The sequence below is a fragment of the Argentina silus genome, assembly GCF_951799395.1.
Source record: "Argentina silus genome assembly, chromosome: 18".
Lineage (NCBI taxonomy): Eukaryota > Metazoa > Chordata > Actinopteri > Argentiniformes > Argentinidae > Argentina > Argentina silus.
The window spans coordinates 7,220,328-7,232,827 of NC_139672.1; the positions used below are offsets into that span (position 1 = coordinate 7,220,328).

Consider the following 12,500-nt stretch of genomic DNA (forward strand, 5'->3'; position numbering starts at 1 on the left):
CACACACACACACACACACACACACACGCACACACACACACACACACACACACACACACACCTTGTTGTCATCCATGACAGTGTTGAGGGATTCTATCCACATGGGGTCGATGTCTCCGTCTAGAACGATCCACTTGGGTCCATCATGGCCGACTGACAATGTCAGCTCCCTCATCGTGGAGGAGAACACGCCTGAGAGAGAGGGGGGAAGGTTTTACCTCCCTTCCTTTATCATCTCCTCATTTAATATAGTACATACTACATTGTGTATCTTTTGTTGTAACGGGGCCCACTTGGGAAACTGTTGTAATTCTCCTCAATGGTGGTGGATCGGGACAGTTACCACCACACCATGTAAATCACCGTTGGGCCAGTTGAAACTGCAGCCTGTTGTGGCTCCACTCACCGTCCTTCCACTCCCTGGTCGCAGGGTGCAGGTATCCAAACAGCTCGTCTGTGGTCACGGCCTTGGGGTTGATGTCGTTCCACACCGGCTTCATCTTCATATGAGCGTACGTTCTATGGAGCGTCTTCAGAATCTTAAATGATTAAAATTCAGCGCATGATCAGCTCCTTTGCTTTCAAGTGTGTGTGTGTGTGTGTGTGCGCGTGTGCCTGTGCGCGTGCATGTGCGTGTGTGTTTGCGTGTGTGTGTGCGCGTGCATGTGCGTGTGTGTTTGCGTGTGTGTGTGCGTGCGTGTGTGTGTGTGTACCTGGCTCTTCCCTGTCCCTGCTCCTCCCACTATGAACACAGAGTGCCTGACAGCCAGCAGCTCCTCAAGCTGAGTCACCTACAGAGACACACAAACACAAGGTACAGTATGACTAATTACCCACTTCACTACCCCTACAGTAACTACCCTACTATCTCAAATCTGCCCCCAAACTACCCCTCACCTTGAGGATGAAGTTTTCCTCTGGCTGTAGGTGTAGTTCGCTGACTGACTGTCGTATGGCTGCCTCCAGCTGTGGGTCTCTCTTCCTGGGGACGTCCAGCAGAGGGAACAGGTCGCTGATCAGACCCAGGAAGATAGGGACGTCACTGGTCACGATCTTAGGGAGGTTGAAGTCCCTCAACGCTCGCATCAGGACCTGGAGAGAGAGAGGGGGGGGGGTGGGGAGTGGGGAACATAGCTGGTCATAGCTGGTCATAATCTTAGGCAGGTAGCATCAGGGCTAAGAATGGGGGAGGGAGAAAGAGAGCAATTGTGTGTGTGTGTGTGTGTGTGTGTGTGTGTGTGTGTGTGTGTGTGTGTGTGTGTGTGTGTGTGTGTGTGTGTGTGTGTGTGTGTGTGTGTGTACCTGTTCCTCTGGTCTGCTCCTGTCCTCTCTCTTCAGGGATCCTGCCACCACCAGTACGGACTTGATGGCCCTCAAACCCCAGTCATAGTGGTCCTGAAACACAGGGAGGGATACAATATACTGTGTGTGTGTGTGTGTGTGTGTGTGTGTGTGTGTGTGTGTGTGTGTGTGCGTGCGTGCGTGCGTGCGTGCGTGCGTGTGTGTGCGTGCGTGCGTGCGTGCGTGTGTGTGTACCTGTTTAGACAACAGCTCCTTGCAGAGGGTGTAGAGGCTGATGAACTTGCGTGCGAGAAGTCGTGCATCGATGAATCCCTCCGCCACCAACATGATCTCACAGATCAGCTCAAAGTCAGGGATCACCATCGCACAGGGCCTGAGGGAACACATCCACACACACATTCCGTTTCATGAACCTTGGTGGGACTGTCAGGCAGCGACTGGTGTGCTGTGTGTGTGTCTATGTGTGTGTGTGTCTCTGTGTGTGTGTGTGTGTGTGTGTGTGTACATGTGCGTCTCTCACCTGAACAGGGCCTTGAGGTTCTCAGGTAGTTCTGTTCTGCCAGCGTAACCTGGGTTCAGAGTGATAAAGATCCCTACTGTGGGCTTCAGTTCTATCTCCTCTCCTAGGAAGTGGAACCTACACACACACACAGCAACACACAGGGACATAGACGGATGGATGAATAGATAGATAGATATCTTATAATCTACGCTTGGTAAATAATTATTTCATAGTTCATCAGCAACCATGCATCAACTGAAAGGCTAATCTATCTCCATGATGGAGCACATCCAGGACCACTGAAGCTATTGATTTCTCCCACACACACACACACACACACACACACACACACACACACACACACACACACACACACACACACCTCTGTTTCTTGTTGCGGATGGCGTCCTGGATGGTTTTGACCTGCACAGCCACCACAGACAGCACCTCCACTGAGATCCTGTTGAACTCATCAAAACAGCCCCACACTCCTGTCTGGGCCAGGCCCTTATAGATGTTACCTATGGACTAGAGAGAGATCATTACATTATAATCATAAACCATCAAGTCAATATAGAATGTCAAAAACATCACATTATCATGACACATAAAGAAAGAGAAAGATGAGTTCCTTTGACACAAACCGACCTTGTAGTCCATCTGCTCTGAGCAGTTGAATACATATACCATGATGCCTAGCGAGCGACCCAGATCTTTAGTGGTCTCAGTCTTCCCTGTCCCCGCCGGGCCAGAGGGGGCGCCACTCATTGTCAGGTGGAGGGACTGGGTCAGAGTGATGTAACACCTGGAGAGAGGAGAGAGTGGGGTTGAGGTGTGTGTCTGTGTGTGTGTGTGTGTGTGTGTGTGTGTGTGTGTGTGTGTGTGTGTGTGTGTGTGTGTGTGTGTGTGTGTGTGTGTGTGTACCTGTCAGTGAGTGGTGTGATGACCAGTCTGTTGGTGTTCCCCAGGTACTCGTAGCTGAACTGGAACTGGGCGTCACAGATGTTGATGTAACAGTGTCTCGTCACGTCGTCCCAGCGATGACGCAGCTGGGACAACCACGCAAACGCCTGTCCTGTCATCACCTAGGAGACCAACACACACCCCTAGTCACACCTCGGACACACACTTTAGTTATCCATCTAACGTGTGACCTAAGAAAAGGGTTTCCGGTACCTTCTGAGCGATGAGTTTGGCGACCACGTCACGAGCGTGAACGTCGATGGTGCACATGGTCATGATCTTCTGTCTGTCGCCAGGAGTCTGATCCCCCAGGAGCATGTGTATCAGAGAGTTCAGCTGGGTGATCTAAACAACCAGAAAACAACCATCATTGAACCATTATACAACCATCATTTAAACATTACACAGCTATCATACACACGTCCATACTGTACAACTCTCTTAACCATAACCCACTATGTGTGTGTGTGTGTGTGTTTGTGTAGGCCTACCTGTTTCCTGTTGTAGTCTTTGAGGGCGGTCTCGAACCCCTCCTCCACCCTCTCAAAGGCGATGCCCACGTCTGTTGCCCACCACACCTGACTGCCCGTCAGACCCACCTGGGCAAGGGAGGGAAACAGAAGTGATTGAGGGGGAGAACTACCACCTGTTCCAGACCTCATGTGCATGTGACACACACCGAATGAACATTCAGGACAAAGAGGTAGTGATGACTAGAAAACACACACACACACACACACACACCTGGGCAGGGTAGTCAAACAGCCACTGGTCTCTGGGTTTGTCTTCGTAAGCAGCGACAGCCTCCTGGATCTCCTTCTGGACAGTGGAGCGCATGGTGCTTTCCAATGCACTCAACCAGCACTCAGCCTGGAGACACACACACACACACACACACACACACACACACACACACACACACACACACACACACACACACACACACACACACACACACATAAGCACACATGCAAGGACCCTGGGGAAATAGCTTAATTAACAGTCCTGTACAGTACAGTGAATAGGACACACACACACACACACACACACACACACACACACACACACACACACACACACACACACACACACACACACACACACACACACACACACACAGGTGTTCCTACCTGTCCTTCGCAGAGACAAGGTTCGTGGAATGGTACGTACTCCCTCTCTTTACTGTACATCCCTACGGCAACTGCCTCCCCTTCCTCCCCGTCTCTCTTCCCCTCCTCCCCCTCTTGCACAGAGTCTCTGAAGTGAAGGTCCGCCACATTATCAAACAGCTTCAACAGGTGCCTGGTAACCTAAGGCAAACATCCTCATCATCATCATCATCATCATCATCATCATCATCATCATCCTCATCATCATCATCATCATCATCATCCTCATCCTCATCCTCATCATCCTCCTCCTCATGGCATTGGAGATGAAGGCTACCTGTTTGGGCTGTGTCCCCTTGGAGACAATCTCCAGCAGGTCTGTAGCAGAGACGAAGTAGAAGCGAGGGAACGTCAGCCTCTTAGTCTCCAGGTACTCAGCCAGGGCCTTCTCACACACCGACAGCCTGCCAGGAGACACCGAAGAGTTCATATTCACACACAAATACATACATACGTACATACTTATGCTGACATGCTCAGAAAGTACAGGACACTCATAAAGAGTCACCTTTGCTGAAGAGCCTCTAGTTTCTCCAGGAAGCCAGGTTGGTTAGTGACCTCCACCACGTTACTGGTCTGGACTACCTCTGTCATCATGTTCTATGTGATCAGATGGAAAGAGGTGGAGATGGAGATACAGAGAGAGAGAGAGAGAGAGACAGAAATAGAGATTAGAAAAAGAAGTAGAGTAGAAATGTAGAGTCAACGATGACCAAAGGGTAATGAACAGAGAGAGAGAGAGACGTTTAGAGACAGACAGAAGAAGAATACACTGAACTTCAAAGACATCACTGTTGATACGCGTATACGTGTATCTGTGAGTCTCTGTGTGTGTTACCTGGAAGTCGGTGTGTATATAGTGTGAGTCTCTGTGTGTGTTATCTGGAAGTCGGTGTGTATATAGTGTGAGTCTCTGTGTGTGTTACCTGGAAGTCGGTGTGTATATAGTGTGAGTCTCTGTGTGTGTTACCTGGAAGTCGGTGTGTATATAGTGTGAGTCTCTGTGTGTGTTACCTGGAAGTCGGTGTGTATATAGTGTGAGTCTCTGTGTGTGTTACCTGGAAGTCGGTGTGTATGCCCTGGAAGCGCTGAGCGTCGTGGGCCAGCTGGCAGCGTATGTCGTGGCTGTTGGTGAAGATGCTGTTAAGGTGGGCCCAGGTCCTCTGGACAGACATCCAGGAGGAGATCACCAGGTCAGCCACCATCAGCCTCTTCTGCCAGCCACTCACCTCCGCCTGGAAGTACTCCACATACTTACTCATCAGGATGTTCTGGAGCTGGACCTGGGGGAGGAGAGACACAACATAGAGGTAGAATGAGTAGAATGGACATAATAATTCAATGTTTCATGGAGGTTCAATCTTACAACCACATAATGTGCCAATTCTACCATTTGATTTCTACATATTCCTAACTGTACAGTATGTGGATTTTAGGACCATGTCTGATCTATATATTCTATTTCTAACTACGTTAGAAACATGACTCTTCACCTGGTTGTCCTCCAGTGTCTCTATAAGGTTCTCATCTGACTTGAGGAGCGGTATTCCTGTACTGGGATGGCTCTCATAGGACAGCACCATCACACGCCACGTCTGGGTTATCTCTGCCAACACCTAGAGAGAGAGAGAGAGGAGGGGGGGGGGGGGAGAGGTAGAAGGAGAAAGAGGGCGGTTGGTGAGGGAGAAAGAGGGAGAGAGAGGGGGGGAGAGAGATAGGGTAAGGGGCGTCATGACACTAGTAAAAGGACAGTAAACCTTACCACACAAACTGAGACACACACCTTCTCTATGGCCATCTCCTTGACGGCCTTGTCCACGATGTTCTTGACCTCGTCCTCGACGCGGTGTAGCTGCAGCTCCAACAGGTCCCCCAGGGTAGTCCCCTCCCCCATCTCAAACCGCACCTGGGCTCAAAGGTTGAACGGTCACAGATTAGCCAGGAAGTAGACCAGAAGAGAGGCAACCGTCAGATTTGACAAGTGGATGCAGATTGTGTCGTACCCCTGTGGTGTTCATGAGCTGTTGCCAGTGTCTCTCTCTGACCGCGGGGTTCTGGAGCTCGTTGACTGCTCTCAGAGACGTCAGCAGGTTCTTCACTGTAGACTCCAGGCCCGTGTACACGTCCCACACACGCACCTCCTTGTCCAGCGTCTTCATCTCCTACCAGATCAGGTTGACATACAGCAGGTGTTTGAATCGCATGAAAAGTCAACTCAAAGTAACTTTCAATCAAGGTTTGTGTGTGTGTGTGCGTGCGTGCGTGTGTGTGTGTGTGTGCGTGTGTGTGTGCATGTGTGTCTGTGTGTGTCTGTGTGTGCGCGTGTGTGTGCGTGTGTGTGTGCGTGTGTGTGCGTGTGTGTGTGTGTGTGTGTGTATGGTACCTTGGCGAATCTCCTCAGTTCCATGTCCATCTGCTCCACGTTGATCTCTTTCCATGGAGTCTTGGTCCAGTCTTCTATGCTGGTCTGAGACAGACAGAGAGTCCTACAGTATGTATCACAGGTCTAAGTAATAGCACAGGTCTAAGTAATAGCATACCTGTAGTTACGTGTGTGTGTGGGAACGTACATTGTAGGTGTGTGTTTACCTTGACAAAGATGACCATGTCCCAGACCGCTTTGACCAGTATGATGTCAGAGCGACACTGGCGTAGCTGCTTGTAGTCAGGGAAACTGACTTCAAACAGGTCAGCTGTGGCCTGCAGCTTACGCATCTCTGCTTCTAACAGTGCTACAACACGGTTAGACTGGAAACAGAGAGGGAGAGAGAGAGAGAGAGAGAGAGAGAGAGAGATGTTCAGTTTGAGTGTCATGGGGTTATTAATGTGTTATAAACCTGACTGTCACACTCCTCACCTTGTCCATCAGTTTATAAGGCTCCTCCACGTCGATTCTGAAGATGACCTCGGTACGAAACTGCTCTCTGAACTCATGCTGCTTAATCTGAAAAACATGTTTATACAGTTCACTCTACATGCATAGTTCAAATGCTACACACACTATCAAACACTACAGGCACACTATCAAAGTAATAAAGCTAAGGAAGTGTTATCTCTGTGGGACATGGGAGGGCAGGCAGGTCAGTATGTATCAGGTTGCTTCAACACTAATAATGCAGGAGATCAGATCAGAGTGAGTCTGCACAGAGACACAGAACCCTCTGTAGGGGGTCCTGATAGATACAGTACACCCCTCATACACGACCTCACCTCAATGCAGTCACGTACACGTACACACACCACGCGCACACACACACACATACACACACACACTGTATCTCACCTCGAAGCGGACGCATTTCCTGCGTATGACGGAGACCTCGTTGGACTGCAGCGGAGCCACCTCGTGCTTCACCGTGAACGCAACCTTCCTCAGACTCTTCCATTTCTCAGGCAGCTCCTGTGTAAGGGTTATAATGCATTATAACATATGAGATAACCTGTCATTACCTATTTCACCTATTCTCAAATAATGGGACTGATAGAGCATCTGTGACTGTCTGTGAATTGATTATGAGTGTGTGTGTGTGCATGCGTGCATGTTTGTGTGTGCATGTTTGTGTGTGTGTGTGAGTGTGTGTGTGTGTGTGTGTGTGTACCTCTAGCTGTGTGTAGACACTCTCAGGCAGCTGCTGTTCGTATGTCTTCAGCAGCTCTGCAGTAGACTTGAGGGGTTTGAAGTGTTGTTCGTTACTGATCTGTCTGTCTCGTATGGCCATGAGATGACCCATGATGCCCACCAGACCAGCGTAGTCACCCTCTGACACCTTGTTGGACAGACCACAAGCTGTGTCCTGGACGAACGACGCCAGGTCCCTCACACTGAGAGAGGGAGAGAGAGAGAGAGAGAGAGAGAGAGAGAGAGAGAGAGAGAGAGAATGAGAGTGGAGGGAAATAAAGTAACAAATCGATGGATACATCAATATCAAACTACCTTCCACATAATCATTCACACTGACAAAGACATAGAAAGAAAATCTCATCTGAAAGAGGACGTAGTAAGCACCCACAGTCTATCACACATCCCTATGGTCCACCCAAGATGGCTGCCGCTGCCTCCTCACCTCTGGTTGACGTGGTTGAGGAGGTGTTCCTTGAACATCCAGCTCCACCTCTTGATCACGTTCATGAGGGCGTGTTTAAACGGTTGGATGTCCAGCTGCAGCCAACCACAGAACACCCTCTTGTCCTCCATCTTACTGACCCGCACGTATAGGGACTCAAACAGAGAGATCTAGAGAATAGAACAAAGAACACACATTTACATGGCCTTGTTGAATACCAACAGGTTTGGGGGGGGGGGGGGGCTAGGTTTCCATTTGGAAGGGGTCAACAACACTCTCTCTTACCTGTTCTTTGAAGTTGTCCAGAGTGGGGGGGTTCTTGGCCAGTTCATAGTCTGCATACAGCTCCACCTCCTCTGTGCTTAGAACATGCCCATACAGCAGGAACTGTCTCATAAACTCTGACCTACATACACCACACACACACACACACACACACACACACACACACACACACACACACACACACACACATAACACACACACATAACACACACACATAACACACACACACACACATGATTATTCATTCAAATGGTTCGCTATGTACACACACATGCAGAAAACAGACACACACCGACCTGTCGTCCGTCCAGAGGTACCGGTAGCTGGCAAACGACCCTTGATACTCCCTGACCTGAAAATCACAATCAGGTGAACTTTATTGACATTCAACAATATGGACACCAATTTGTCTTCCTGTTAAAACAAAAGCACACCTTAGCGATGGCCGTGCGGGCACGCGCCCGGACGATCTGACACAACTCTGACAGCTCTGCGATTCCATCTATGTCAGACTGGAGAGAGAGGAAAGGGTTAGCATGTGCGTGTGTGTGTGTGTGTGCGTGTATAAGCGTGTGTGTATGTGTGTGTGTGTGTGTGTGTGTGTGTGTGTGTGTGTGTGTGTGTGTGTGTGTGTGTGTGTGTGTGTGTGTGTGTCTGTGTGTGTTCTCTACCTGGTAGTTGTCTAGCTGTTTGTGCTTGGCCACTCTGGGTATGAACGACGCCATCTTAGTGATATCTCCCACCATCTTGTCTACGATGTCATAGAAGTTGCCCTGGTGACTGAGGTCGAGCGAGGGTTCGAAGGCCATCTCGTTGGCGTTGAGGACGAGCTGCACCTCGAAGAGCGGCGCGATGCGCAGGGCCACGTCCGTGTTCTCGATCAGGTACTGTAGAGAACAGCGGACAGCGCTGGAGAACCCAGACAGAACCATGCGGTCCACATAGTCAGTGTAGGACTTCCACTCTGCACTGTCTGGGTCTGATACACCCAACAGAGACTGGTTCTCCTACAGACAAACAGAGACAGAGAGAGAATGAGAGAACGAGAGAGCGAGAGAGAGAGAGAGAGAGAGAGAGAGAGAGAGAGAGAGAGAGAGAGACCAATTCAGGGACTCCAGCCTTGAAATATTTATTTTTTTAAAAACATAAGAAAATAGTAGATGACGGTCATTGTAAAACAGAGGTGTGTGTGTGTGTGAGTGTGTACCTGTAGGAGTGTGTGTATCTGCTCTCCTGTGTTGGTGATGAGCGTGTACTGCCTTTGCACACTCTCCTCCATGTCAGTGAGGATGAGGAGGGTGGAACCTCTGGTCTTCCTGGTGATGAAGGCCTGGTGACAGAACTTCCCCATCAGCCCCTGGATGGTCTCCACATTAGCCTTACTGCTCTGGACTCTACTGGAAACACCCTGGGAAGAGAGGAGAGAGGGATGAAGAGATGGATGGATATGTGTATGTGTGTGTGTGTGTGTGTGTAAGTATGTGTGTGCATGTGTGTGTGTGTGTGGGTATGGGTGTGTGTGCGTACCTGCACCAGGTCTCGTGTGGTCTGGATGTAATCCCACAGGTCGTCCTGAGCCCACGTGAGTTCCTGCAGGGCGGGGTTTAGCTGCTGCTTGGTCCGGCCCATCTCCTCCTTGACCAATCCCAGCTCCACGGCTAGGATGGTGCTGTGCAACCGGTTATACCACTGGGTCACCAGGGCCAATGTCTGGGTGTACTACAATAAACACATAGAACTCAACACAACATTACCCAATATACCACAATGTAACACAGCACAATATACCAGCATGACACAATACAACACAACACCAGGAGTCAGACCCACCATGTAGAGCATCTCTCGCTTGGAGTAGAGATGTAGCGCTGCCTTAGGTATGCTGTGGTTCTTCAACATCCCCAGATACTTCACCTCCCTCAGCACTGAGGTCAACTAGGAGAGAGAGAGACAGAGTCTACATTAAGATGAAGTTGACCTGGAAGAGTCTATTCTCCTGATCTATGTAGGGGTGTGTTAATAAGGTTTAGGGTTTAGGGTTAATAAGAGGTCAGAGTCTCACAGCAGGGTTGAAGTTGACCTGGAACAGTCCTGTCTCAGTGTCCAGGGTGAGTAGCGGTTCCTGGAGGCGTGTGTGACAGAGTTCCTCCAGCCCTTCCGTCCACACGGAGAACAGCTCCTCATCATGCTGGTCTAGAACCTCTAGAACATGCTCACACTTCTGGAGAACCTCGTCCGCCTCGATGGAACCCAGCGGCCTGAGAGTGACAGTGTGTATGTGGTTGAGATTTCTGTGTGTGTGTGTGTGTGTGTGTGTGTGTGTGTGTGTGTACGTGTGTGTACCTACATGTGTGTGAGGTGGTTGAGGTTACTCCGGTTAGTAAGGATGCGGTCTCGTAGCTCCTGAGACCACTTCATGTTGCCAGCGACCGGAGGCATGTTCTTACTGAGGACCTCACAGCCCGACCGCAACTGGAACACAACCACAAAAGAAACATGTCACATTCCTTATCCTTAATCAATCTCAATGAACATGTTTCACGACCACTTCTTTAGAGAAAAAGTTATTCTAGCTTTTTTATGCTTGTCTCCTCTCCCTTGTTTTTGATATCTCTAGATCCCCGCCCCCCCCCCCCCCCCCTCCCACCACCTACCCTCTCCCTGTGTTGGTCCAGTATGAGTTGACAGTGGTCTATCTCCTGGTTGAACATGCTCAGTAGGAGGTTGTAGTTTGGGTAGAACAGTTGGTTGATCCTGGGTCTCTCCAGCAGGGTCCCAAAGATCTGCAGGAGCTGAATTGGAGACAACACCACGGAAAAATAATGAGTAGAATGGACATAGTTTACTATAACATTACCATTGCCAGGCAATTAAGGGCTCCAAATGACTAAAGCTAAACAGTTTTTAGTATAGTAATTAAACCAAGCATGTATTGTGGACTACAAACAATCTTCATCTTAGATTTAAGCCATAGTTTGTGTGTATCTCACCTTAAAAGCAGACTCCAGGCCTTTGGAATGTTGGAAGGCCAGGTTGAGGACAGTTCCTAGTCTCTGGTCAAAGTCTTTGTTCTGCTCCATGAAACGCCTGTAGTCACTCAGGAAGCCCTGAAGACACAACATGGCAACATCGCACACACATTTAAGTACTAAAGGTGTAATAGAGGTGTAATAAGGTTGTAATAAGCCTCACCTCTCTGGTGTAGTCCAGCGGGTCGTATTTGGTCTCCCTCAGCGTTCTCCAGCTGTCGTGGAACTCTTCGTTCATGCTGAAGACCATCTCACTGAGGATCTTCCCTCGAGAACCTCCCAACTCCACCTTCTCCAGCTTCAGGAAGTCTAACGCCGACGCAAACAGCTCCTGAGGGTCAGGGGGCAGAGGAGAGAGGTCACAGACAGGTCAGGATCCCAGGGCCAGAATGAGATATTTAAGGATAATAATTTTATCGAGATTTCATGATGTCATAACAGAGACAGAGACTATGAAGTTCACGTACTGCAGGAGCCAACTGTTCCAATAGTTTCATTAATGTTTATTCACTGAGTCTTCCCTTTGGCTGAATTTCAGGTTTTCTTCATACACACACATGAACACACAGATGAACACACACACACACACACACACACACACACACACACACACACACACACACACACACACACACACACACACACACACTATCAGTCCAACACACACCTCTATCATGAGCAGCCTTTCCAGTATGCGGTCTGTGCGTTGGAAGACCAGTGTTGAGGGGAAGTCCCAAGGTTTGATGGTCTCCCCCTGGTGGTAGTACCGGGGAATGCGCTGGCGGTGGGTGTGGAACAGGCGCTTGAAGTTCCTTAGCACAGAGATGGTTATCTGAACCCTCTCCACCCCCTCCTCTAGCTCCATCTTAAACAGCTCCTCTGGGATCAGGTAGACAAAAGCCTGCATACACACAGATACATTCATGGAAACACACAAACAAAGACATGTCCACACACACACACACACACACACACACACACACACACACACACAGACACACAGACACACAGACACACAGACACACACACACACACACACACACACACACACACACACACACACACACACACACACCTTCTCTATGAGTAGATTGCAGAACTCCTGCAGCAGGACCACCATGCGTTGGGGAGAGCAGTAGTACTGTGAGCGGCTCCATATCAGACACAGCGTGTGGAAGAGAGGAGG

General features: G+C 49.5%; 1 protein-coding gene across 1 annotated transcript in view; it reads right to left on the reverse strand.

Annotated features, from left to right (window-relative positions):
* The window catches only part of dnah9l (dynein, axonemal, heavy polypeptide 9 like), a gene marked incomplete at both ends in the record, with an annotated part of 32,825 nt that overhangs the window by 18,530 nt on the left and 1,795 nt on the right, over positions 1 to 12,500 (reverse strand). Inside the window, 39 exons of the mRNA XM_083690484.1 lie at positions 62 to 192; positions 407 to 539; positions 714 to 791; positions 898 to 1,092; positions 1,303 to 1,395; positions 1,537 to 1,675; positions 1,823 to 1,939; positions 2,187 to 2,332; positions 2,453 to 2,609; positions 2,729 to 2,889; positions 2,981 to 3,112; positions 3,259 to 3,366; positions 3,512 to 3,637; positions 3,898 to 4,077; positions 4,214 to 4,340; positions 4,445 to 4,536; positions 4,995 to 5,219; positions 5,430 to 5,552; positions 5,720 to 5,842; positions 5,940 to 6,098; positions 6,320 to 6,403; positions 6,526 to 6,684; positions 6,794 to 6,880; positions 7,220 to 7,336; positions 7,536 to 7,758; positions 8,001 to 8,170; positions 8,286 to 8,406; positions 8,582 to 8,637; positions 8,957 to 9,292; positions 9,493 to 9,693; positions 9,813 to 10,004; positions 10,116 to 10,220; positions 10,348 to 10,543; positions 10,633 to 10,757; positions 10,940 to 11,077; positions 11,276 to 11,392; positions 11,478 to 11,645; positions 11,982 to 12,215; positions 12,390 to 12,500. The exon at positions 12,390 to 12,500 is cut by the window's right edge and continues 101 nt beyond it. Coding sequence (XP_083546610.1) covers positions 62 to 192; positions 407 to 539; positions 714 to 791; positions 898 to 1,092; positions 1,303 to 1,395; positions 1,537 to 1,675; positions 1,823 to 1,939; positions 2,187 to 2,332; positions 2,453 to 2,609; positions 2,729 to 2,889; positions 2,981 to 3,112; positions 3,259 to 3,366; positions 3,512 to 3,637; positions 3,898 to 4,077; positions 4,214 to 4,340; positions 4,445 to 4,536; positions 4,995 to 5,219; positions 5,430 to 5,552; positions 5,720 to 5,842; positions 5,940 to 6,098; positions 6,320 to 6,403; positions 6,526 to 6,684; positions 6,794 to 6,880; positions 7,220 to 7,336; positions 7,536 to 7,758; positions 8,001 to 8,170; positions 8,286 to 8,406; positions 8,582 to 8,637; positions 8,957 to 9,292; positions 9,493 to 9,693; positions 9,813 to 10,004; positions 10,116 to 10,220; positions 10,348 to 10,543; positions 10,633 to 10,757; positions 10,940 to 11,077; positions 11,276 to 11,392; positions 11,478 to 11,645; positions 11,982 to 12,215; positions 12,390 to 12,500 — 5,685 coding nt within the window. The remainder of the gene's footprint in view (positions 1 to 61; positions 193 to 406; positions 540 to 713; positions 792 to 897; positions 1,093 to 1,302; positions 1,396 to 1,536; positions 1,676 to 1,822; positions 1,940 to 2,186; positions 2,333 to 2,452; positions 2,610 to 2,728; positions 2,890 to 2,980; positions 3,113 to 3,258; positions 3,367 to 3,511; positions 3,638 to 3,897; positions 4,078 to 4,213; positions 4,341 to 4,444; positions 4,537 to 4,994; positions 5,220 to 5,429; positions 5,553 to 5,719; positions 5,843 to 5,939; positions 6,099 to 6,319; positions 6,404 to 6,525; positions 6,685 to 6,793; positions 6,881 to 7,219; positions 7,337 to 7,535; positions 7,759 to 8,000; positions 8,171 to 8,285; positions 8,407 to 8,581; positions 8,638 to 8,956; positions 9,293 to 9,492; positions 9,694 to 9,812; positions 10,005 to 10,115; positions 10,221 to 10,347; positions 10,544 to 10,632; positions 10,758 to 10,939; positions 11,078 to 11,275; positions 11,393 to 11,477; positions 11,646 to 11,981; positions 12,216 to 12,389) is intronic.